Source organism: Chlamydotis macqueenii, chromosome 1 (assembly GCF_036417535.1).
Source record: "Chlamydotis macqueenii isolate bChlMac1 chromosome 1, bChlMac1.mat, whole genome shotgun sequence".
In the NCBI taxonomy this organism is placed as follows: domain Eukaryota; kingdom Metazoa; phylum Chordata; class Aves; order Otidiformes; family Otididae; genus Chlamydotis; species Chlamydotis macqueenii.
In genome coordinates this window covers 196,542,029-196,569,292 of record NC_141556.1, presented here as the reverse complement: position 1 = coordinate 196,569,292, position 27,264 = coordinate 196,542,029, and the positions used below count along the sequence as shown (strand labels likewise).

The following is a 27,264-nucleotide window of genomic DNA, read 5'->3' as shown; positions in this document are numbered from 1 at the left end:
CAAAGTAAAACATTAACACAGTGCAACCCAATGAAATATTGCCATTATGTTGTTTCATATTTTACTGTTCTACTGATAAGCTGCTGATGTCTTATGATACGAAAGCGAGCTGCATTGTGCAAACAGTTTAAAAGTTACTACTTGCTCCTAGATTTTTTTTTTTTAACTAATATAACTGTTTACGCTTCCAATCACATTTCTGACACTATCAAAAAAAAGGATTCCACAAGCCACATTTCAGGTTTTGCTAACTGTTGACCTGCACAGACTCACTTTTAGAAGAAAAAGGTTTTGTTTCGGCCCTTCAAATATACATTTTTCTCAACTTACAATATTTTTTTTTCAAACAGTATCTGGCACAACAGAACAGTTATTTAAGTTTTTAAAAGCCTAGAAAACTCAACTTACAGAGGTGGAATCCATATAGGAATGAAATCTGGGAATTCATTATTACAAAGCTTTCGTATTCTAGCAGCTACATGTAAAAACATACTTACCTTCAGCAGATCCTGGGACATTAGAGGCAGAACTAGATTAACCCCATATAAAACAACATCTGCTGCTGATACAGATCTATTTGTAGCTTGCCCAGGCTCATGTCCTCTAAATACTTCATCTGTAGAAAAGACAAAAAAATGTTTTGTATAAAAGAAGGATTAAACATATTGAAGGAATACTCCTATTTCTTTATAGTAAGACATTTTTTAAAATAGGACTATTCCCCTCTCCCCAAACAAAAACATGAGGCACTGTATTAAAATAGAAACTTAGTGAGTGGAGGCTGCCACATCACTCTATATTTATATTCATTAGGACTAAGCATTTCATAATCACATGTACCAGATGGCATGCTAAACCAGAACACTTCAGATACTCTGAGGGCTCCCTTCCGTTACAGAACTCTGCATTTGTTTCTAGTGATAGTTGTTTCATGCCTGCACACATAAACAGATAATGAGCAAACTATTACTGCATTTTTATGCTTTCTATATATATTATACATTTACATATGTTTTTATATATTTTATAAACACCATGAGAAAAAAAAAGGGAGCATTAATGCAGAAAATTCTGTAGTTTAGATGTTGCCAAGTTTTCTCCAGTTTCGGGTAAGACGTACATTTCCCATCAACTGGCAGCAACCTTACTTTTATAATTCCTGCACTGAGTCAGCAACAGTGTGCAGACAACTTTCAATACATTTGATCTCTCATTTAGGTATTGACATCCCTTAGTTTTCATGGTAAGTATTTTTCCATGCAACTAACATTCAGTGTCTCCCCTCAAAGAGAGGCACTGAGCTGACCATTCAATGGACAAAGCCTAAATCTGGTTCTGTATTTGTGTTGTGCATGCATAACAGAAAACTAGACTGATACACTGAATTTCAGAGTGCAAGGTTCTCTCTTTCAAGACGTACCTCAGAAAAGCAATGAACAATATCAAAACAACCTAGGCAGCTTCAATCTGTAACTGAGCATGTTTTCCGTGCAAACTGTACAGGACATGGTTGGATCTGAATCACACAAATGTGTTTCAGCTTATTCAATAGCAATGCAGCACAGCTAAGCTAGAGCTGGCAGATCACATTCAGGACTACTGCAATTTTCAGTGGCAAATATACGGAAGAAAGTTACAAGCTGGGATACAAAAAAGAACCCTTAACTACACCCACATACCATAAAGTATGTTCTGTGAATGAGGAATACAGAAAACCCTAAAACATGATGTAATTTTAATGAGCTCAGCATATCACAAAAGTTGAATCTTGTACTAAGAAGATAATCCATCTGCCCTCTTGCAGTAATTTACTATTCTGACTTCTCTATGTTTTTTTTTTTTTGTTTTAAAACTGCTGCTACTACATGTTCAGACTTGCACCATTCAGATTTCAAGCTGTTTCATGCATGCCCTATTTATTTTTTGACAGCAATAATAATTTCAGATGCTAGAATATGTGGAAAGTTCTTCCTTTGCTATTAGCATAGTAAATAGTAATTTCCATGTTCTGATCTAACCAAGCCTAAACTTCAGTTTTCACTTAACCTGTATTGAACGCATCCCCCAATGGTTTTTACAGTTTAGAGCACAACTTATGGTTCAGCAATTACCAGTTCCTTCATACCTGTGTCACTGAAATCTATGAATTCTTTTGATAGCAGATTAGTGAGAAGCTCCATAATAAGAAGGAGATCTTGGTACTGATCTTCTTCTGCTGTAACATCTATCCGTTGTCGACCTAGATTATTCTTGGAATACACCTGCAGCAGAGTTAGGCAGGCCTCATACAAGTTCATGGCTTTGGCCTATAAAATAATGTTAGATAATAAGAAAACTTCCATGTGCTAAAAGTGACATACTTTGTTTTAAGATGGCATTACTTGGTCGATAATACCTCAGGATTTTAATTTCAGTTACATAACCACTTTTTCTAAAAAACGCACACAAAATCATCAAGGAAACAGCCACCTTAAACAATAAGAACACTTACAGTCATATATTGATGTGCTACTGATTGAAACAGCAGAACATTACTCTTATCAAGTCCTCAATCTTAAAAAACAAAACAAAACAAAAAACAAAACAAGAGTGGTTTGGGACAGGCTGATGCATCTCACTAATCTCACAAACTAGATTACCAATAAAATCCTTTGGGGATTTACCTCAGCTATTGAAGTTTGAAGCCACAATACACTGTCTGTGCATACTCACTTTGGAACAGACAGGAACTCTTCCAGATGCAAAAGCAAAATTAGCCAACAGTGCAAAGATGTAAGTGTACTGCACTTACTTGTTTTACCCATTAACTTCTTGGTATCTATTAATGTCTTGTTTAGGACCAAGGCAGTGACTTTATGGTATGCATTTGTAATGTAAAACAGCACTGGAATTCTCCTAGACTAGCCTTCAGAGAAGTTTGATATGGTTTTAAAAAGTACTCAACATGGTCTGTACTCTTTTGCCACCCATGCATAGAGCTAGACTAGTTATGAGTGGTGGTTAAGTTTATTTGTTTAAGGATAATCTAGATGTGCTGCTTTTAATCTTTGCGAGTGTATGTTTTTAAACAAATGAATTCCACTAACAGATGTGACCATATAGCATTTCTTTCCCTACAGAATCTAAAAATCACTACACTTAATTTTGTTTAAGGGATAGCACTGTATACACATGTATGCGCACACACGACCCACACACTCTTCCCCTCCTTCCCCTTCTGGTTGTATTTACCTCTCCAAGATAGCAAATTTGTTTATGTGCAACTTCAACAAAAACTTCTATTATGAGATTAACAGTCTCTGGGGTGTTTTTGTATACTTCCATCAATCCAATGCAATTATTAAGGAAGTCCATTAGGAAATTGAAGAGAATTGCTACGTTATCAATCTGGGTAGCCTCAGCAATGCCACAGAGCGCTTCTAATGTAGCGGTGATCTCCTGTTTCACTTCTTCCTCCTGACAGATCTGCTGAAAGTTTTCTTGGTTTATCACATTCAAGAATCGCTGCTGAAGTGGCTGAAGAACCTTGAAATTTTTTTAGAAAAGTCACATTAAGATAAGCATACTATTATACGAGATGTGATGTTTAAGTAATTTAGCAAGCTCATGGGTTGCTTTTGGCATGGCAGTACAAGAATCGATCATTTCAGTTTCCAGTGGCTCAATTATGTTATTATCTGTCACATTAACATAAGCTGAAGTGGTAAAGATTGGTGATTCTCATTATCCATCATCACCTGGACGCCGCTTTCAAAATGAGCACCTCCATAAACATTTTATGTTATTTTGTAGTGCTTAAATAAATTACAATTACATTCTCTGGCTCACAGTATTTGATTCTCTTCCAAATTCAGTATTAGGGGAAAAAAATTGTTACAGTTAATCAATGAAAGCATTAGTTAAGGTTCATGTTCACCATTATCTTTGTCATATTATGATTCTCAACCGTGCAATCTCTTTTGTCATCAGCTGTGTTTGGAACCAATTTTGAAGCTTCCATAAAAAGTTAAATGTTTTTCCCAATTACTTCCAGTGTATTATAGTCTTACCGTCAATCAATAATTTCATACCTTTGCTAATAAAAGCAAGTTTCTCTCAACAGGCCAATGCTTTACAAACTCATGTGGTGCTTCCTGATGAAATTTCTGCTACTTTATAGCACCAACCTTTCTGATACTAAATATCTGAGCTTTAACGGAGCCAGGGCACAAAAAGCTGGTCAAGGCTCTTCACTATGTTCCACATCAGCTTTTTACTAACTGTCATTATCATTAACTGAATAATTCATAACACCACCAAGTTAAAATAAAATTAAGAAATTATACAGTTCCAAGGGAAATTCTTAATCTTTTGTAATAGTCTCCTTTCAAGGGTACTGCTTTACAGGCTGCTTCATGAATCCTACAGGTAATTATTAGTTGTTTCTCTCTAGGTTGTGATGTTTTAGATACAACTTTTGGCAGCTCACAGGTGCCATAAAAGTATGGATCTTCAAGGAAAAAATAATTTAAAAAAAAAAAGCAATATTAGATGTTAAAAATAAAGATTCTATATGAGTTGATTTTGTGTCACCGTAAAATTCCATAAACTTGTTTGTACTACTTGCTAAAATGGAGACAACAGAAGCATCGAAATAGCTTACCTCTGTCCAGTATTGTTGCTTTGTTTCCGTATCCATATGAGCAAAACCTCCTAAAACTAAAGCTTTCATTAGTGTTCTCTGCACAGAACTGGACAAATAGTGAAGAGGAGGGCTGCGCCTTGCAAATTGTTTAGCTAAATTCCACCAGTTTTCACACTGAATAACTAAGTTTGCCCTAAAAGAGGGAAAAACAGTTTAATTAAGGAAAAAAACTTAACGAAGTTGTATGAACAGAGCACATCAGGTTGGTAGCAGCTGTCAGATTTATATATATTTTAAAAATTCCTTTATTCTAAGGCTAAATCGCCTTTTGACTTTCATCTCATTAATGCCTCACCTCTAAGATTTCTAGAGTATATACTTGGAAAATAGCTCAATCATATGGGAGAAAAGCAGGGAGGTGCTTTAGTTTTACACACATACACACACAGAGTTAATGGATATATTGCATGGATTAAAAGCTTAGTCTCATTATGTAATGATAAAATAAGCAGTTTATTCCAAAACTAGGTCCTGTGAGTTTTAATTTTTTTTAAAAAGAAATTTCTCAAGCGTTTAAATCCTCAGGCTTCAGAACAGTCTTTCAGCAGACTGTAAATGCATGATTGCAGGTGTAATTGCATGTTAATTCACAAAAGTAAAACATTCAAGAATTTCTCGCTTCACAGTCTATAACACCAAATAAAACTTTGAAATTTGTCTGAATTAATCAGATCCTGAATATTTTTAAGAAATGTTTTATATGTTTACAAAACACATTTTATAATGTCTTAGCCAGTATCTGAACTCTTAATCCGGAAGAATTTGTTTAACAAAAATAAACAACAATGCAAAGATCCTTGCAATAAGAGTGGAGACCAGGAGAGTTTTCCTTTCTCACTGTTTAAGAGTGAGGCACAAAGGTAGGGGAAGGAGAGTGCACTTCTAAACAACAATAAAAATTAGTTTACGTTTTGTCAAATATAGGTCTCACTCCTCACTTTCTCAGATGATCTTTTTAAATTTACAGTATGTTACTAAAGTAATTTGACTTACAGAGACATGAATATGAAGTGCTCTATATCTGGATTACTTTGGCCAAAAAAAATTTAAAGGAAGCAAAAGAAATTTTTTGACTTCCAGAGGTATAGCAACTTACCGCTCTCTCCTTTCCACTAATGTTACTAGCAGTTGTACAGTATCATTTGCAAGGTCCTGCTCTGAACTCCACACTGCCAGGTTACTGATCACTTTTTCTAAAAGGTAACCCACAATCCACTGGGAACCCTCTGTATCAGCACCAAATGCTGTACTAAATGGCAGACTTATCTATAAGAAAAGCATTAAAATGAGTGAGTTTTACAGAAGCCAGAACCCCAAAGTGTATGGTAATCATTGTCAGTAAATTCTTTTCAGGCTGTCACTTCTTCCCTACTTAAAATACACAAATGTTACATAGAGAAAGGCAAAGAATATCTGTAATAGAAAAATCTTTGCCAAATTTATCTTGCAATTTTAAGCACAACACCTAAAACGAAGAAAAGTTTCAACCTCATTACAAAATCAGATTTAAGTATGTCTAGCTTTTAAGGTCAATGAAAGTTCAAAAGCTTTAAAAATTAAAAGAAAGATCCAAAAAACATCTCCCAAAAATGCTTCCATGAATTTACGATGAAATTCTTCAAAATTCAGGGATAAAAATTATTTGAAATAAACCTAGCTGTTGATCTAGGTTGGATCTTGTAAAAACTTATTTTCATTGCAATTTTTCTGCATCTGCTTTCTGCAGATTGTTCCTTCAATCTGTACATCTTTTAGGAAAGATGTCACATTCTGGTCCTAGCACATTAAAATATGCTTCCTTGAAATTGCCTGTTCTCCTGTCTTTAAAAATGTTTCTCAAGAGTGAAATCCAAGGATTTTGTAATAATAGCGCAGGGGCTTCCTGTCAGCACACCACTAACACTTCTAATTTTAAAACTCATGATTTTTATATGACGGAGCATAAGGTTTAAATAGAGATTTCAATCACTTTCACATGTCAAACTAAATGTGTGCGTTTCCTATATACTCTATTTTGTTTCTTCACATTGTTTCTCATGTGGATCTCCTTACATGCTCTCTGAGTCTTCCCCAACTGGTACCTTTAAAAATTCTTAGTTCTGCCGTAAGTACAAGCTGAATAATACAATTCCAAATAACTACCAGTCTATGGTATACCTATTTTTGTTAAGGAGGGGCCTCCTGAAGCGTTAGTATTCTTAGTTGCTTCAATAGTGGAAATAACGGGAGGGAGGAGGAGGCTTCCTTCTCAAAAGTTAGAGCCAATAGGACCTCCCCAGGATGAGTGGTCTCTGTCAGCTAGCTGGATTACAGTTAGTTCGATAAGCAAAATCAGGATCAAGGTCTAATCATGATTAGTGCTGTTCAAACATGGTGAGAAGTTGCCCTTTGCAAAGAATGTACCATTGAAATCATGATATATGCAATGAGAACATATGAGAACGGGGAGAGGAGAGAAAGTAGCATGACATTAGCTAATGTATACTACCTTGTAATGGTGTTAAATATCTAATTCAGAATCATGACCAGGTTACTCACTAAATCATCCATCAAGGGCAACCAGTGTATTAGAGATGAATGGTAAGATCTGATGGATAGTGAGAAATAGCTTATAAAATTGCTGTAGTCAGTGCGTTTCACCCACTATGCAGCCTGAGAGCGCACTAAGCTATTCTGCTCTGGCAATGGCTACAAAAAAAAGCACATTTGCACCAAAATGTACAAGAAAGGCGTCCTAACAACTTATATTTCTAATTTAAAAAAATGACAAAAACATCAACTTTCAAACAAATTTCAAAATAAACCACAACCCATTTAACATTAAAAATGCTTTATTACTGCACTTTAAAATAGCTACACTGACATCTGCATTCACAGGATAATATGATTGCTAATACTCACCAATTAATTCAGAAAAGTTATATTCTTACCTGATCATACAGCTTTTCATCTACTAGGAGGTAAGTTTTTGCCCAGCGCTTGAGGAACCATACAATATCCTTGCCCATCTGGGGGCTCAGGAGGTGTGTGAGATTTGCCCTTATTGCTCTAGATTCTACTTCTGACACTCTTAAAATAGCAGATAACAACCTGCAGATTTAAAATACAATAAGGATGCTGAGAGTGGGTTTTGGAGAAGCAATGTGACTACCAAACACTTATTTTTCACTAAATACGACAGAAGGAACAGGATAACACAAAGCAGTTCAACTTTAATGAAGTAAAAAGCACCTGAATTTATTGTTTCTTTAAATGCAAGGAGAGAGATACAGGATAGACTGGCAAGTATCCTCCAAAAAGTCAGAATATGCATTAAAACATAAGGTGATTATCTTTGACATCAAAGTTACTGCAACAAAGAACCCTCACAAACATTCTGATATCGAGGGAATGAAGACAAATGGACTACTTGGAATGCTTGCAAAGCTTTTTGAAAAACTCCTTCTCCCTTCTTTGCACCACCAAGCTTAGTGACCAAGTGGGTCCCAATTGTGCAGTTTTTGTAGTGTGATGCATACTAAAGAAACAAATACAGACATTATCAGTTATTTCTTTCTTTCATTACTGCAGAGAAACAGTCTGAAATAGCAGATCACCAGGTGATTGCATTAATACAATCAGTTCATAAAACTACATTAAATATTAGCTTTTGTAGGATATCAATTAAGTTTGGTTAGAATGTGATAGTGCACAAGGAATTTAGGAGTTGACAGTGGTCTATTTCTTGAAGACCTTTCAGAGCTATTGCCAGAGAGCCTCAAATCTCTCCTTATTTAGGTCTGGTTTTATTCCCATCACCACTGAGACACTGCATCAAGAAATCCTGTTTGGTGGCCACTTCTTGAAGCTGCCAATAGTATTAGTGAGCAGCATTCAAACTTCTAAACATTAGGCACATCATTGCTAATGAAGATTCATTTTTCTAGCCCCTTCCAGAAGAAAATATTAAGTGCACAACAACTAATCTTGGGTGAAGAATCTTCCCAGTCTATTTAAAGTGGAATGCAATCTTCTCAACTGTGAGGATTCAAACTGGAGTCCTTTCTGGGCATCAGCCTTCTTGTAAAAAGAGATCGGAAATCCCCTCTCCTGCTCCTTTTGTAGGCTAATAGTGATATGTGTGCCTAAGTGGCAACAATTCCTCCTGCAGAGAGGACCAATTTTGCTGCTACTGTCTAGCTTGGGCAGTGACTCGTGTTCAAAGTAGACAAGCTTACTGATGCTCTGGAAAGTGTTTGCTTAAGCTGTACATGTACTGAATGCATTATATACTACATAGTCTAAAATTCTGATCTACCGACTTTTTAGTATTTTAAGTAATTTTAAGAATTTTCTGTAACAAATAGATTAAAGAAGGTTTTCAGTAGAGATATAAAAGCATTTCTGTTTATTTCCAAGACTTTGCCTTATGTCCTCTGTTAAGACTATTAGGTCAATCTAGTCATTTCAGCCTTCCCATCTTCAATCAGTTTTATCTGTTTTGATGCCTTACTCTCATTTTTCTTCTCAGTCCTCCCCTGGATCACCTTGACTTGAAATATCATCTGTATTTACCCTGCCTTTTCTCATCCTAAAAAAAATAAACACTTCATCTTCTCTGTCTTTCTTAATCTCTGACAGCATTGCCTTAATGTGTCTGTTATAAAACCATTCTTATAAGTTATTTGCTCGTACTTTAATACTAGTTAAAAGAGACATTTCTTTTCCAGTGTTCAGTGTTTACATATTGCTTTTTTACTTTTCAAATTCACAGAAGTCTACTCATGTTCTCACATTTTTTCTCTGAAAAAGCATTTAACATACTTAATAGCATGAGATGCATCCTTACCTAATTACAGAATCAGTTCTGTTGTACCCTGGGATGGAAGAGGCCTTTTCTCCTGGAGATCCCAGAATCTGAAGTGTTGTATTGATGTCAACCTCAGCTGAATGTTTAATGGAATATTCCATTACTTCTGGAGGTATTAGCGGAGTCTCTCCCTGAGTATCATTAGCCAAGAGGTAGCCTTACATTAAAAAAGAAAGAGTGATCACAACTTTCTACCCTAGGTTAACTTATGGCTTTTTGATTAGAGAATCCATTGGCTTAACCGCAGACATCACACCAAAATCAAATGTTTGCACAAACCCTGACTAACACTGTTTAAATACGTATAAAGTTAACTTTAGAATCCTTAAAGCCATTCAGCAGAGAAGAACCTAAAGTGGCAAGAAACCAAGACTGGAAAAGAAACCACCAAATAATAATAATAATACTAAATTTAAAAAAGAGATGCTTTGCTTCATCTAAAAGTACCACAGTCAATTCAACTACTGGGGAGAGGGGGAACCAAAACAACATTTTGTTATCACTTTTTTTCTTCTTCTGTTCTGTGATAAAAACCCCTTGATTTTACAGCTTCCGCATGGAGTCCATCTCATTTGGGACTTCCATTCTGCTAACATTTCAAATCTGTCAGAGGCTTTCAGACACTGAGTACATGTTCTATAATAAAGTTTTTCCTGCATAGCGATTGCAGATCAGGTGAAGTATGGGTTTTTATACCATACTCTGGTGTCCAGATAATTAATATTAATTCCAGCTTTAGTCATAGCTTTCAATGTCTGATCTCATTACCACCCATGAGCTACAAATACAAACTCCATCCCACAGTGATACAAAATTATAAACACATTCATGTCAACATCTGAGAGTGACTAAAATATCAGATGTTCAAAGAGATCCCACAAAATATTTCATAAAGTATACATTTCTCCTAACAAAGTACAGACACTGTCTTAGTTATTATTATGTTTTGCAAACAGATGTAAGAGAGTTCCATCTAAAAATCAAAACCAAAAAGGTTCTAAATTCAAGTTCCCTGAAACATAACAAAATGCCAAGACATGGATCATAAGCACCAAGAGATTCTGGAACTTATCCGATTCTTTGCCACCACTGAGTAATACCGTTATCCTGATCTCATGCTGATTCCCTTGTAAAGTCACATGCCCCCAGATAATACAACTGATACCATGAACAGACTGATTTCTTGAATAGGTTGACTGATAACACAGCTCAAAATATCTGTAGCAGAATTAGTTGTGGAAATTTCCAAAGGAAATTTTCTCATGTAAAGATTTAATCTGTCTTTTAAAGATAACATTCTTGTTACTCAAGGCAGAAGAATGTAAAACAGTAGCGAGTAGCGCACATAAGAAAAAATTCATAGTCAATTACGAGTAGTTGATATCCAGGATTTTTTTTTTTTTCCTGAAGTGTTTCAGCTGCAATAAGAACACCAGAATAAGTACTATTTAAAGCTGTTCACTGACCTGTGACTAAAATAAGCCAATGAATATCCTCATACAGGTCATCAAGCACTTTATTGTCAATTGAGCCTGATGCTGGTGAGGCAAGTAACTGCTGCTGATGTCTTTGCAACTGACCATGGAGTCTGGTTACTCGGTCTTCTAATAAACTGTAGACAAATAACAATAAAATAACTTCACTGTTTTTAAATTGTTTCAGCAAAGTCAGGCTTTTCATATGTGATAGTTTTATTGATTTGCATTCATGACTATTTTTTTGTACCTTGTAAGAAGAGGTATACAGTGTTCTGCAGCAATTCTCCCCAGCATGCCTACACTGGCCAACTGGTCACAGAACTGGTCTCTGTCATCTTCCTGCAGTTCACTTATTTCTTCTTCTTCCCGAGAGGCCACACCATTGGCAGTCTTTGGTTATTTCAACAAAATTAGAAGTAACCAGTTAGTGTTATATTTGTTAAATTTTATCATCACCATAATTTTCTACATTATTTTTGCTTTTTCTTTCAAGGTGTTTTGCATGAATGAACAACAGACTTGTACTAAATTAGACATAGAAGAGTTAAACAGAGGAGTAAATATGGCTTTGTATTGTTTTAAAATCAGCATTTCACAAACTCTTTAGCAAAACACCACATTCAGTTAATTGCATATTTGCTACCATTTCCAATAGTGCTCTCAAGTCAAAAGATTAACCATTTGTGAAGAGTCAAGGTTAAGAGTTATGAAAATTGATACTTGTTATTAATAGGATAAGTACAGGCTGGACAATAGCAAAGCAGCTTCTTTACACGACGGGATATATAAATCAAGTCTGTCAAGCATCCACTGCTAGAAGTATCATATAAGATAGTGCATGGCTAGCTCACAGAGATGGTCTACAAACCCAGTCGTGAGAAGATTGCTGAAGTACATTTGCATTTCAAATCACACACATAGCAGACCAAGAACCATTTTAAATACTGGAATTCCCATGCTTTCCCCTGTTCATTAGTCAAAGATACTGTTCTCAGTTGTCAGAGATCTTACATGAAAAATACTACCTATTATGTGATTTATGATTACACCTAAATAGTCTCTTTCATTAAAGATTTTCCATAACTCATTGTTTTGAGGGGAAAAAAGCTTTAAAAATTAAATGCTATTACCTCAGGAAAATGGAAGACTAATGATAATCATAATCTCAGTTTTATTTCTTGCTGATGCAGAAGTTGCACTGTTTGATTTCTCAAAGCTTCTTTTGGCTAGATCATAAAACAACTTAATAATCAGACCTTATTCCTCAAAGAGGTGAACCATGATATGTAGAAACTAAGTATTGATGTTAAAAATGTTTTTACAAATCTTTTAAAGAATCATAAAATTGACACACCTAACAAAGTAAAATACAAGTGACAGAGAAAGCTATCAGTCTGGTTTGCTTCTAATAAAGCCTCTGGAAAACCGAATCCACACACAACTCCTTATCCAAAGTGCTTTTAACCCATCTTTTCTTTATGTAACCCAGCAAATCACTCTCTTTTGGCAACTTCAAAGTTGCAGCTGTTTACTGAAGGGTGAGCCTCTGCTCTCAAAGCAGAGACTGAAAGTTCCTGCTACGGCTTTGATATTGAACAAGCAGCATTCTAAAATGCCAGCTGTGGCTTTTAAAAGGTTACCCATGGGATAAATGACTTATCTCACAGAATGACATGAATTAACCTGTGTATACAAGTTATGTCAAGACCGCCTGATATGAATTCAAAGTTCCCTTGTGAAATATTTCTCTCTGTTTTGGCACTGTTATTACCATCTGTTACATACTGAGATCACAGAATTAAGTTTTATATGGTGCTTTTCTGAATGAGGTATCTCAGAGATCTTTGCACAGCATCAAATTAAAGAGATATTTTATACAGTCGTCGTATTGAATCTATACAAAAATGAATTCATCTAACATCCACATCTAGCTTTCTGTATGAAAATCTATTTTAGATGCAGACTCCTGGCAAAGAGACTAATCTGCTTGCTTTCTCAATGGTTCAAGAGACATTTAAGGTACTTTTAGGTTTTCTCTAGAACAGTCACCTCAAAAACTCAATTGGGAATTCATGTACCATTTTATCCAAAGGAATGACATAATATTGCAAGTTTCTTCTAGTCTGAGCATAGTCATTCTAAATGTCAATTATACTTCGAAAGTATACTTTGAAGATAACATCTGCAGGCTAACAACTGTATAAAAGGCTTCCAGTTTCATTGGGGATATTAACTGGGACGCTAGTCCAGAGAAGGATGGTCAAAAATTTAGTCATTGCATTGTAGGAAAAACAGTAAGATGCAGGTTGATTTGAGTACCAGGCTTACTTTTTTCTATTTTTTAAAGTGATTTCCAACTTTGGATTCCTTTATTTCCTCTTCAGGATGAGAGAAACAGACTGGAAAATGACCACTGAGTAACTTATTCAGCAATTTTTTTCATTTCCAAAGTCACAAATAGTAATTCTGTACTAGCTACATAATATAGAACACACCAAAAGACACAGGCTAGTTACTACATATCATCATCATCAAGAATGACTAGAATAAGGACTTACCAAATTCCTTGTACCATCAGGAGCAGCTAGATGGCACTGAATATAGGAATTAAAGACCTGAACAGCATGTTGGGTAAAGAAACCTTTATGGAAATGTTTGTCATCTTGTACCAAAGTAAGCCAAGATTCCAGCAACTTATCATACGCTTCCATATATACCATGTCATCTTTGTCAAGCTGTAAGAGATGAAAGAAGCAAAACAAAAATGTTATTCCTAAACTAAACCGGAGGAACATGCTTATATTCATTATTATTTAACAATGTTATTCTAATGTTGAAACAATTGAAAAAGAAAAAAAAAAATCACTCAGAAAACCCATCTTAAGGATAGCCAAAAAAGTATCAGAATGAACTGGAGCAACACATCAAAAAGGTCAGTGCAGCTTTCATGCTTGCTAGGCTTTAAAAAACTGTCAAAGTGTTTAATTATTTCTCTTCATCTGATGTTCAAAACCAAAACAGTCTTAAATTGTCTTTAATGCATAATTACCAAAATACAGGAGCTACTGAGCTTCTACCCCAAAGATGTCAAGCATCTCAGCTCTTATTAGTAACAACAAAGAATTGAGTCATTTATTTTTAATTAAATACACAAACATAGAACATGTGCATATAGATTTGTATGCATTCCACTATTTTTTAAATAAAGAGAGAGAAAAGATTACATTTCTCTGTTCCAGAGGAAATAACTGTAAGATTGCATGTGTTCAAAAAACCCTACTACAGGTAGCCAGTTTTGATGACGACACAAAAATTCTCATTCTATGAACAAACAAACAAAAAAGCAGAATTCCACAGAATAAGCCTGCACGTCCAGTTGCTTAGTGCATTTTAATTGATGCTTCATGTTTTTAGTTATTCATATGTGTTTCTACATGGTAAATGAATTGCAAAATAAAATAACATGTCTGAAAAACAAAGTCCTGGGTTACAGGCAAACTAAAGAACCCAGATAGCAAAGAGGTAATTTCTCTTTAAAAGTATTTTTAATGTACATATCAATTTTTTTATTTGATGCAAGAATTGATCTTTAGTAAAGATATCCAGCTTCAAATAACTTAAGTGTGACTGTATGGATAAACGTGTTGCTAAAGCAGGACATTTCTTTCCCCTTCAAAGTCTTCTCAAGTTTTAGCCAACAGGATCGCTCAAAAAAGTTACTTTGAGATAACAGAGCTTAGTAAAATTATTCCTTAATGAAATAAAGGGATACTAGGGCCTTAATCATGCTCCAGACAGAAGAATTCCTGACTTCCAGTGAAGTTACAAACATGGCTGGATGAACAGGCACGGAAGAGAAAACACTGGCTGGATGACTGATTAAGAGGGAAAACTGATCTCACGTTATAAGCATTTCAAGGTGACTTCACAGCATCATTTTGTAAGTGCTAAGTGGTCATATTTACAGAAGTTAAAATATGGGACACACTGATGCAAGCATGAAAATAAAAGCTGAAGATGACAAGGAGAGAGGCAAAGTGGTATTCAACACTAACGTAAGCCACAAACTTATGATGGACAGCACAACACGACTTTTAAAAACTTGGCTAAAGGACACACAAATTCATAGACAGCCATTCAACGCTAAAATACTCTGAGACGTGTGTGTAAAATATATTTACATATATGACTTCTTAATGGTTTGTGAGAATCCAAAGCATAAACCAATAAACAGACATGTCTTTTTACGAACAGCAAAAGAAGTCAAGTCTATCCAATTCATTTATTTGAGAAGGTAATACAGAAGGTAATGCCATGAAAAAGTAAAAAAAGTTTTTAACACTTTATGGTATTCTCCTAAGGAAGCCAGGATTAGTAAGTATAAGTGCCTCCATAAAGTGCCCAAGTAATAGAAAGAGTTTATTCCTATTTGGATAGAAATTAAATATAGAAAGAGTTTATCCAAAGTTATTCACAAGGTACCTTACCAAAAACTCCCAATCCTGTTCTCAGATTAGCCACAGCTAGGCTACCAAAGATGTTTTACAGGTAAAAATGCTACAGTCTAGGGAGCTGAATCATTCTGATGGATCCAACAGAAGGAATGGCAAGGCCCAGTTCAGAACTCAGATCTTCAGGAGAGGCAAGATACAACCAGTAAACTCAAAGGAAAGATGCTTAATTTCTCTAGTTTGGGAAAGGAAAATAAAATTGGTGGTACTTTCTTCACAGTCTGTTGACCCTTTGAAGAAAGAACATTTCAAAAATTTGTCAAGCAGCAACAAGCTCGAAAGAGCTAGAAGCACAGAGAGGACCAAATTCAGAATCATCTCTTCATCGTGTGGTATTTTTTTTTAAATATCATGAAACAGGAACAATGCATTAAGATTCATTTTGAGAAAAAGAAGCTTTTGATACAATTTCTATTTCTATTTGACTTTTCATCCTGTTCATACTCTTCAGTAATTCAGATGGACTATTTGATTTCTACTTCTGCACAAGCCCTAAGCGTTGAGCAAGAAGAAACACAGCTGTGGAGAAGCACCTTCTCTCAGACCCAGTGCTACTAAAGGAAGAGATTACTGGTCCAACTTGCAGCATAAACTAACCTCCAGCATTGATGGAACTTACTGCCCTCCACCAGTATAGCTGTTCAGGCAAATGTTTCAACTTTCTTCAGCCAATCTTCCGTGCCCCAACAGGCAGGTTAATGTAGAAGAGCATTTGAACATGTTTGCATTGTGGGTTTTTCCCCCTTGGTTGAAAATCAGTACTAGCTGCTTTGAAGTGGTTTGCATATTGTGGTTCAGGACCTCCCAGTTTTGACAGTTTACATAGCAGGTCTTCAGCTAAGTAGAATCCTTGTGCCTGATGGGGTTTCTGCAATGTTCACACAAGTTGTTCTGCTGGCATATGAAGTAGCAGAAATACGGAGAAAACAGCTTTTCCAACCAGTAAATCTTATGGAGTACACCTGCCTGCATTCTGCTGCACTTCAGATTACTGAAAAGTTCCAGGAATATTATCTCAGGACTCTACTGAGCCCAACACACATAGTATTTAATCTTTTATCAAAAGCTCTTAACTACAGACAGCACATGAGCTCACAGAAGGTGTCACTACAAGCAATCTATAAGAAAGAAGCTCAGGGAACACCTTAACCGTGGCTGGGACATTCCTAAATCAAAAGATGGCTTCCAGGGTGCTATGGTTTTGTTAGTGAGGGGGGCCCTAAGGTGGTAGCTTCTGTAGGAAACTGCTAGAAGTCGCTCCCCTTTGTTCAATGGACTCGGCCGGGCCTAGGGCAGACCTGCTGCTGGCCAAGGCTGAGCCAACTGGTAGCAGAATGTCCCATGATAATGCCTCTGCGATAACGTATTTAAGAAGGGGAAAACAGAAAAAAAAAAAGAGAGGAGAAGATGTGAAGCAGCTGAGCAGGGGGCAGAGAGGGGGAGGCACGAGCTTCGTGGGCCTTGCAGGCCTCACCCTCTGGCCTCCCGCCGGGCAGCCGACTGGGCCCAACTCGGCCTGGCCTGGCTACAAGAAGTGGAGAGGAGATGAGAAGCGAATAAGATGTCAAAAGGATCCTGAGAGACGTCTGCCAGCCTGTTGTAAGGAACGGCTGCAGACGCCAAGGTCAGTGAAGAAGGAGGGGGAGGAGTAATGCGGCTCCTGGCCAAGATTCCTCTGCAACTCGTGGTGAAGACCATGGTGGAGCGGGTTGTCCCCCTGCAGCCCATGGAGGTCCACGGAGGGGCAGAGATCCACCTGCAGCCCGGGGAGGACCCCACGCCAGCGCAGGTATAGGCCTGAAGGAGGCTGTGGCCCGTGGAGGGCCCGCTGGGACAGCTGTTCTAGAGGGACTGCACCCCGTGGAAGAGATGACCCACGCCGGAGCAGTTTCACGAAGGACTGTGGCCCATGGGAGGGACCCCACGCTGGAGCAGAGGAGGAATGCGAGGCGTTCTTCCCCTGACGATGATACAGCAGCGTAAACAACGCGTGATGAACTGACCGCGACCCCCATTCCCTTTTCCCCCCCCGTGCCACTCGGGAGGGGAAGGTAGTAGAGATAATGTTAAGCCCGGGAAGAGGGAGGGGTTGGGGGAGGTTATCTTGTTCCCTGTCTCATTCTCCTGCTAATTTTAGAAATAAATGAATAGTTTTCCCCAAGTCGAGTCTGTTTTGCCCGTGACGGTAACTTTAAGGATTTCTCCCTTATCTCCTTATCTCAAACCTTGAGCCGTTTTTCTTATATCATCTCCCCCTGTTCTCTCGGAAGGTGGGGGGAGTGAGAGAGAGACTGCGTAGTCTGGTCCTGATCAGGGCTGAACTACGACACAGGGATGCAAAGTAGTATTTTTTCAGCACACAGTATCATTATGCCATCTGGATTAAGTCAGTAATAGCTTAAAAGTCTCGGTAGCATGCCTTATTGCCGACACACTGCTAAGCTTTGTTTTTTTTTTTTTTTTTTACAGCTCATCACCACAGAATTCTGTATCATCCTGGAAATGAGAGAAAGAGCATGAAGTTGAAATACATACTATACATCTGTAAGACCTATGACAGAATGGAAGTGGTAGAAGTGTAATGTTCTTTTTCCACATAATAATTTAAAGATTCAAGGACAGCAAGGAAACTATCTCTCAAAAGAAAAAAAAATCTCGTATTCTGTTTCTGATGTTGCTGAATCATTTAAGTTTAATACCGAAAAGCTTTTCTTCAGCAAAAACTATGAGATTATATAAGCGTAGGCAGCCACAGTTTACTAGGCATAACTGGCCAGTCATTTCCAAAACAAACACTTTGTACCTGGTAGTGGTACAAGCTTTTACTGAGAAACACAGTGTTTTGCATGGCATATATGGGGCACTCCTTTCATTAAACATGGTTGCATATTCTAGCTCTCAAGTAACAAGAACCTAATTGAGAAAACGACACCCCTTTAGTCTCTTTAATTTAAAAATCATAGGTGCCTATGATTTCGCTGAATCTTTTCCATAAAGGCTTCAGGATCAATCCTAAATGTGTTGGTGAGCACCGTAACATCTGTTCAATGTTCTACTAAATAATCTCAAAAGTAGGGCAAGTTTTGGCCCATACACTTTGGAAACTAGCTGTATTTTAAAGTCTAAATTTAATCATCGGTTTCTTTATTAAGACATGAACATATTTGAAAGTTTAAGTGAGCACTCAAATGTAATACATTTTAACCTTGCAGCAGAGACATGATCTAATGCTCTGCAATGTATGCTAATTAAGACACCTGTGATCTCTGGTAAAGAAACACATCGATCAACTTTATAACTAAATACTTCCATAATTATTTTCAAACTCTGGTAATTAAGCCAAATCAATAAAACAAAACTGATAAAAATTCATGCTTTTTAATGATAATGGGGAAACATTGGCTAATATCTTGATAGTATCATTTTAAATCAATAGCTACTGCACATAAACAGCTCGAGTACAAGATTATTTGCCTTAATGCTGAGGGGCTTTTTTCCTTAAACTAGGTCTCCTTAGAAGTTTTATTTTTAATGCAATTTTTAGAAGCAGAAAATTTAGAGTATCCCAACTGCTCTTTAATGTTACAAACAAGGGTTGAAATAAGTAAACAAACACAAAAAAATCCTCTAAATTTCCATGCTAGATTTGTACACAGAATTACCATTTGAACTGTGTCAGCAACGAAGGCATGATTTGAATGGCTTAGAAGTATGGGATTGACAGCAGATCTTAACAGCTACATTCACTTAAAACAGAAGATCCTGACTCAGAACTCCTGACAGCAGTTAAGTTTCAGTCTGTCCATATGCTCGTGTAGTCATTTTAAGCTTTCTGACTGTAGTTCATTCATCATCTACAACAGTTTTCAGAGAACTCCTTCCAGAGCAAGTCAGCGATATTTAAAGACTTTTTCATTTTAAAAAGAATGGATTCATTAAAAAAAAATGAGACAGGTGCTTTAAATCGAAACAAAGTCTGAAAGACACACAGAGTGTGTAATTACATTCATTATTCTGTTAGAAACAAAAATAAAATCCTCTCAGATGTGATTTCAGAAATATCTAGAACAAAAGCACTGGATTCACAATAGTTATTCATAAAACAGACAAATTCTCATATCACTTATGCTTATCAGAAATAGAGAGAAACAAACAAACAAAAAAAGACTACCTACTATTTGAGAGCAGACACTTACCACTTCTTCCAAGGCAGCACTTCTTCCAAAAGAACAAGTGAGGTGTGCAAGGCAGTTAACAAATGAAGAGAAAAGTTCATTTGGAATGGCAGTTAAAATATTGCGAGGAAATACGGTTATCAGGTTGCTGATAATACTGGAAATTCCCACTGCTTCAGAGTCTTCTATTTCAATTCTGTAGACAGAAATAGCAGTTAGGTTTTTTTTTGCCTTTAAGAAAAATGCTAAAAGTGAAGCGATTTTGTTGATACATTTTCAACCAATAAATCTATTTCATATTACTTACTACCTACTTTAAACTGCCTTTTCTTGATTTCAGTAATCCAACAGTAAGCACAAATTATAACCAGAAATAAGCAAGCCATACCAGTTCTCCACACAGATATGCTACACTCCAAGATTAAAAGATGCGATCTAAATTTAGAGAGCAGGCATACATACCCATTGATAGTATTCAGTAATCCCTCAATGAAGTGTGCCAGGTAATCAACTTGTGAACCTTCGTCGGGAAAGACTGGCCCGTGCAAAGACGCCAGCTGTGCCAGACATTGTAATGAATCTTGGGCCATATCTGTATCTTCTCTGATTTTTCGATGTACCTTTCAGGAAGTGAGATAGTTAATAATGCACAGAAAATAGGGTGTTCTTACAACAGTCACATGCCTCTCAACCCAAAAGAGCACACACCAAAAAAAGCTTACTCTAACTTGCATTTAGTCTGAAATGCAAGGGTTTCTACAGCTCTCTAAGTCACAGTAAATGTCAAGATCATGGCAGAGCTCACAAAATCGCAAGACTTGAATTAACTCACTGAAACTAACATTTAGTTAGGTCTCACCTACATGTTGAAAATTGAACTGTCTGCTGAATGTTACGTCTTAAAGAGAGAAACAGATGCCAGCCAGTCAGACATACTGCCCCTTCTAAAAACAGCAATAATGACAGTCATCTCTATTATGCTAACTATGCCTAGGCTACAGTCTTGCTAAAGTTAGTCAACAAGTTCAATCAAGATTAAATAGATGCTTCTTTAGCAGAGGTAAACACTGAAGACACATACAAAAATGAATGCATCACTTCCTTGGCAACACCCTTAACATTATACAAGGCCAACAGTAATCTTCTCACATTTCTGTGAACTGTTATGTCATCATTTCTGCTGGTGAGACATTCTAGATTCAAATCTTCTAATATGTCAGTAATTATATTCTCATAAACATACTTGAATTATCAAATATGTATTTTAAGAATTTTCTTAGGCTTATGCCTCATATTTTTTCACATAAAAGTTTTAACAGATAAATAAATGTAGGGTAGCATTTTTGCTCAGAAGCAAATTTATTTAAAATTATTTCAACGTTATTATACATAAAAGTACAGTTAAAATACACTTCTCTGTGGCTTCATAGTTGCAACTCATAACTAGTTGGATTAGCTGCACAGTTAATCTCTGAAAGATCAAACTCGCAGGAGAAAAACCCTGCCACAGAAATACCTCTCCTAACACACGTCCCACACTAGGCTGAGATTAGAACTGAACGTTCTCTCTTTAACATGGCAGTCTTGACAACTTTGGCATGGTTATTAACATTTCTTAGATCAGATAAATGAATATAACCTGCTACCATTCACTTACACGACTTCAAATAGCAAACTAATACTACAAGCCTCAACCACTGCGAATCAGGAATTTAAAACTAAAACTGACAGTGTACTGCCCTGGCTAGCGTTCATTCAAAAATAACCCAATACAGCCAGGTTTTTGTTACAAGTAAAACACAAATGTTTTCAGACAATTCTTCATGTTAATTCAAAACATTCTTATACTGAATAAGTAATTGTAAACCAACCAAAGAAACAGATATCTAACCCTGAGAACTTCATACTATTAAAAAAGGAAGGGTTAACATGTAAGCCAAAAAGTTATTTGCATGTGGAGGTTCACAGCTGACAGTAGCAACTGTCTGGATAGTCTAGACAGCTGTTCAGATTGTGCGTAGCTGCTGAGTTCTGCCAGTGATTTTTTTCACCTTTTCAAAACTGCTGGAACAGATAAACTTGCAGTCAAAAGAAAAAAAAAAAAAAGAAGTTTTTTTTTTCAAAAAATCTGATTTATTAAAAAAAAACAAAAACAAACCAACTTACACAGTAAGGATGTGTATCCAAGCACGTATCAGATAACTCTCAAGCAGCATTAGAGAGTTACATTTACTTTGTCTAGTAACAACTTCGAGCATATTATTTCTCTGATTTGCAAAAATAAGAATAGCCTGAGAAGGTTGAATTGTCAGGTCCCGAGAGATGTAATGTAAGATAAAACAGCACAGTAAATGAATTTATAAGCCAAAATATGTTTCTCCTGCAGTAACTCCTAGCTGAGCAGAGACTACAAACTTCTCCCCCAAACAGTTATAAAAAGAAGACAACAATAATTGTATCCAGTTTTAAAATAATGGGATTTTTAAGCTGTAGAAATTAAATATTACATTCCCCTATCCCAACTCTACCTCTTCCCCATCCCTCCTAATTTAATCTATTTTAACTTGTTTGGATTTACTTTGTGCTGAGGAAAGAGATGCAGAATTCTGTATGCTGAAACTGGCTAGAAAATTGCAAATACATTACTTATTTTCAGCTGTTCCATTGAGCAAATGCTTTAAGATCAGCAAACACACACTGTTCATTTGATCTTTTTTGAGAGCCGTTATACCTTATCTGAAAGGCATACTCTACTACTGCTTACCACATTTGGTTTTGTTTGATGAATACAAGTCCAAAAGTATTAAATGTATGAAAGTTTAGATAACCGTACACCTTTTTCTTTTGCTAATGATCATCAATTTAAGGCAATTTATAGGCAAAATGCATACTCGGTAACCTAGAAAAATACAATACTTCTGTTTGCTTTGGTATGCAAGCTGAAGTTAACAGAATCAGTCCTACCTGATGCAAAAGGAAGAGTCCAACAAGTTTTAGAACAGGAAGGAGCTGCTTTCCCTGTGGTCTGGACTATGAAAGTTGAAGAAAGAAACTTACTGTAAAGAAAAGCTCCATAACTCTGCTGTCCAGGAGGGTCTCACGCCAGGATTCTGTTGGCTTTAGCATCACATTTTGTGAGGATTCAAACATAGCTATATAATGTCTGCCCAGTTATCTGGTGTCAAGGTCAACAATAACATTCCTACTTGGCTTTAAAAAAATCCTAGATACAACAGGATCCATTCAGAAAGAATGTAATGGAAACAAACTTTAAGCCTCTTCACATACACAGCATAATTCATGCATGAGGCCAAGGAATAAAAGGTATTAAGTACTGAAAAAAAGAATGCTCCAGGAATGTTAGATAACAGTTTGATCATAATTATGAGACATACCATAGTGATACGATCACTTTGATAACCAGGGTATCTAATGTGACACAGCGAGAAGGGAAAAAAGCAACCGCAATTAACAGGTGTTAAAATTTATGCAAAATGGGAAATAATTTTCTAAAAAATTTTCCTGGCAGCTTTTAAAAAGGCCTCATGATAGCTAAAGATAGCTCATTGAAATCTATATCCTATTTTTCTAAATAGCCAAATATGTGTCACAGAATGCAGATATGTTAGCCCTGCATTAATCTGCATTTTTAAATCACACTGTGAAGAACAAAAGCATAAGGCACCACAAGGCATCGTCACGTTAAACACATTTGTAAGAGACACACATGAAAAATGTGCACACCATGAAGCAACAATTTTGCTGCACTCATTTCAGTTCTTACCATGTGTTTTAGTATAACTTAAGTTTACAAAATTCTGCAAATGCAGAATTTCTAGTACAGAAAAAATAGAGACATAAGCAAAAACATTTAAACAAGCAGGTGACATTCTTTGTCAGACTGATCATACAGAAAAGCATTTATCAAAGACGTCTGAAAGTGCTTCCTTCTGTGACACCTCCCCAATCCAAATTGTAGTAAAACTGCTTTAACTCAGCAACTTATGTTTTCATTTGTCTTTTTTAAACCCTTCATTATCCTCTCTGATCCCTTTCTAACCCAACCATCAGAATAAGTAACAGCATGCTCAGCTGCATGCAGTTTACTTATTGGTAATGGACTGTATTAACTTTTGTACTGCAAGTCACCAGCTATTATTAAAAATGTGTATCAAAAAGTATTTATATGTCTAGAAGAAAATAAATTGCACAATGGTATCATTCAAGAAAGCAGACCTCTTAACTTCTGATGGCTTTTGTTTAAGAGAACAATATATAAAGCAAAAATCTAGCTTAATATGAAGGATTGTGACACAAGGGAAGATGCACAATTTTAGTTTATTTACACTTGTCTTCTGAGTTCTGCCAAAACCAGAAATTCCTAACAACACTGTGCAGAACCACATTCCAAAAAAGCTACTTCTTCCACAGTATAGTACCAAGTGGACCTTCACTGGTGGTACATGCCCAGAACTGTTGTCAGCATATTATAATGCATAACAACAGTCAGAGATTTTCATATTAGTGCAAAACAAAATCAGTTTCAATATTTTAAAAATTATAAACGTGTGTTGAACCATACCAGATCTACATTATTTCAGACAGGAAAAAACTAAAAATAACCGAATTGTCCATTTTACTTCCATCTGAAATACAGATGTCCTTGAAGTGATCAAAAATGCTTCAGTTCTCCCAGATAAAATAACAACAAAAAAGGGGCATTAAATTATCACATGCAAACATCTTTTATCAGGATCAATATTACAAATTAAAACTAATTTTACCTGGAAAGCTATGCTTCCCCTTCTCCCCCCTCGCCCCTCCCATTTGGAATGTTTTAGAAAAAAAATAGTATTTTAAAATTGTTTATTGGCAAGAGTGTCCTTTGCTGTAACTCTCCAATAAATGACTGGCTTGGAAATACATCACTATTAGAAGATTGTCGTAGATACATTATCAATCTCTGAAAATCAATTTGCTCTTCACTAGGTTGAGTCTACAGAGGGGACCAGCTACGTAACACTTTTCACATGGAATGAAAGAAGGGCCAGTTTGCTGTCACTATTTTAACAAGCCTCAGTATTTAGCAGGCCTATCCTGTTATTTTTAGTACTGTTTCTCACGCTAATGGACTGATGACACATCTGACAATAGCAGATTTGTGGGTAAAATTTCTGTTTGCCAAACAATACAAGTTATGCCTGTACCTATCACGGAGATCTTGAACCCCTTTCCCATCACATACTAGATGCACCCAAACATTTGCATAAGTTGGCTGTGGAGATGCTTGCTACCGTGAAACACCTCAACTTATTCTATGCTATGGTTCAGCCTTCTTAGCAGGAGCCTAGTTATGGCAAATCTGAAAAAAATGGCACTGAATTACCAAGTACATAGGTGTACACTGGACAAATGCAGTCTTCATCATCAAAAACTAAATTAATTCTCAATACTTACGAGGAAACAAAAAGTACAGAACTAGCAAAACACTTTTTTGTAAGCACCCAAGCTGTAACATAGATCTATGGTGAGCACAGGTGAGTATGCTATGACATCCTGTAGGGTTTGGAGGTTTTTAATTTTTTTTTTTTCTTTTTAAATGAAAAACAATTGTAAACTACTTCTGGTAATAAATATGAATGCTTGTAACACTCCCAATTCTATTGAAGAATAAGTAACTCTCAATACAGTTCAATTTCAGTGACACATAAATCTAAGCCAAGAAACAGCTACCAGAAGCACGGCAATGCTTCACCCAGTTTAGAAAACTTATGCCACTGATTTCTACAGGGACTAAAAACCTCTGCTTGAATCAGAACAGATTATTGAACAACATGTACCAAGCTCTACTGAAAAGTTTAAGAATACAACTAGATGTCTTCATGTATGATAAGGCTTTCATGCTCACTAATTAGTGCCCAGAGAGGAAAAGGAGACGGCCATAAATACAGGCAGATTTTCTTTTATCTTTGTCTAAATTTATATATGTAGCCATTAGCTCTATGCTTAGTTTTGTTTCATGAGCTGGAGAAATAAGAGTAATCTTTTTTAAAATTACAAATTTATAATTTAAAATTGTAATTTGTAAAAAAAAGTTTGAAGTTTTATATGCTTCTTGGGGGCATATTTTAAAAAGAGAAAATAACAGACAAGCAAATGTGTAGTTTTCCCCCCACTCTTTGCCTCTGTCCCAGGAACGGACTGATGGGTGAAGACGAATATCAAACTATTTTATATCCTAAGGCAACCACGAGGGATGATAACATTTCACTTCAGGACTTCCCACAAATTCGAGTATCTGAGAATGGATCCCACAGTCTTTTTCCTAAGAGAGGCAAGGCTTCCCCTTCCACAAAGCAGTAAAGTAGGAACTCAGAAATCAAAGCTGAGATTTCTTCTGCCAGATCTCCATTCACAAATTTGTCTACAGGAGTGAAAAACAACTCAGAAATGGAAGGAAAACTCCTGGACTGCTAAGGCTCAAATACTTAATCACTTTACCTTTGTTGTTTGGAACATTTCTGGAGAACTTTGTGTCAGTCTTAGACTTATATTTTACAAATAAAAAAATTGCATTAGAAAGGTAACTGCTTGGAAATTTGCCACACAGTGTTAGAATGCTAACATACTAATTATATTTGGATTTTTAAGACCTCCTTTGGCTTGCTAGCTAATCAGCCAAGCACATGGGATAAATGTAGGAGCAACCATCTAAAACAGCTGCAGAGGCTTGCTGCCCCCTATGGAGAAATGCTTCACAAACCTTTATAAAACTCACACTGTCAGCAAACATATCCAGCACTCAGGAGAAGGAACACACGCTTAAATATTTAATATTACGCTTAAATATTTAATAATTAAAATACAAGTTTTCTGAACTGTCCTGAGAATGAAACAACTCCTTTGTGTTGGACACACTGGATTCAGATTGCATCTGTGCAGCAACAGGCGTAGGAATTGTAGGAAGACACAAGCTATTTTTAAAACTGGCCAATTCTGGAGATGCTAGCAGTGCGGCCATGTTGACCATCCAACTGGATTCTGCAGCTCTTGCTACACAGCCACGGTTACACAGCTAATAGTATGCAAGCTAGTCACTTTAAGCACTTATGCAGAAGTGACTGCCATGCAGATACAGCTCAAGAGTCACAGCTTTGCACTATATACTGGCTGCCATCTAGGAAGCTGATGACAAAGAACTTCAAAACTGGAAAATTAAAGTCATTGAGGCAAAAGAGCAGAAGAGTTAAAAAAACCCAACAACCCAACAAAAACAACCTATGTATTTAATCTGTTGCCCTTCATAAAAAAAAAAAAAAGGTCATTACTAGTCTCTTTTCCTCTTCTGATATTAATGCTTTTAAGATGCTCTTTCATTGCAAACTGATTTCAGAATAAATTCAGGAAAACCCAAATGATGAAGCACTAATTGTTAAGAAGCTCAATATCAATACAAAGACATTTAGAGCAATTATGACCAAAAGCTGGGGATCTGTCAATCTTCTTAGTTTTGTCCAACTTTGTCTTAAAAAGCTGCTAGAAAGGATTGTCAAGAAAACACATTGTA

The 27,264-nt window shown here is 36.4% G+C and overlaps 1 protein-coding gene across 1 annotated transcript in view; it reads right to left on the bottom strand.

Moving 5' to 3' along the window:
- The window catches only part of XPO4 (exportin 4), a 60,832-nt gene that overhangs the window by 12,897 nt on the left and 20,671 nt on the right, over positions 1 to 27,264 (bottom strand). Inside the window, exons 5-17 of the mRNA XM_086739529.1 lie at positions 22,755 to 22,867; positions 20,160 to 20,317; positions 19,719 to 19,893; positions 13,570 to 13,746; positions 11,259 to 11,401; positions 11,000 to 11,145; positions 9,513 to 9,690; positions 7,615 to 7,774; positions 5,781 to 5,950; positions 4,643 to 4,817; positions 3,232 to 3,525; positions 2,126 to 2,306; positions 498 to 616 (exon numbers count right to left, since the gene is read on the bottom strand). Coding sequence (XP_086595655.1) covers positions 498 to 616; positions 2,126 to 2,306; positions 3,232 to 3,525; positions 4,643 to 4,817; positions 5,781 to 5,950; positions 7,615 to 7,774; positions 9,513 to 9,690; positions 11,000 to 11,145; positions 11,259 to 11,401; positions 13,570 to 13,746; positions 19,719 to 19,893; positions 20,160 to 20,317; positions 22,755 to 22,867 — 2,189 coding nt within the window. The remainder of the gene's footprint in view (positions 1 to 497; positions 617 to 2,125; positions 2,307 to 3,231; positions 3,526 to 4,642; positions 4,818 to 5,780; positions 5,951 to 7,614; positions 7,775 to 9,512; positions 9,691 to 10,999; positions 11,146 to 11,258; positions 11,402 to 13,569; positions 13,747 to 19,718; positions 19,894 to 20,159; positions 20,318 to 22,754; positions 22,868 to 27,264) is intronic.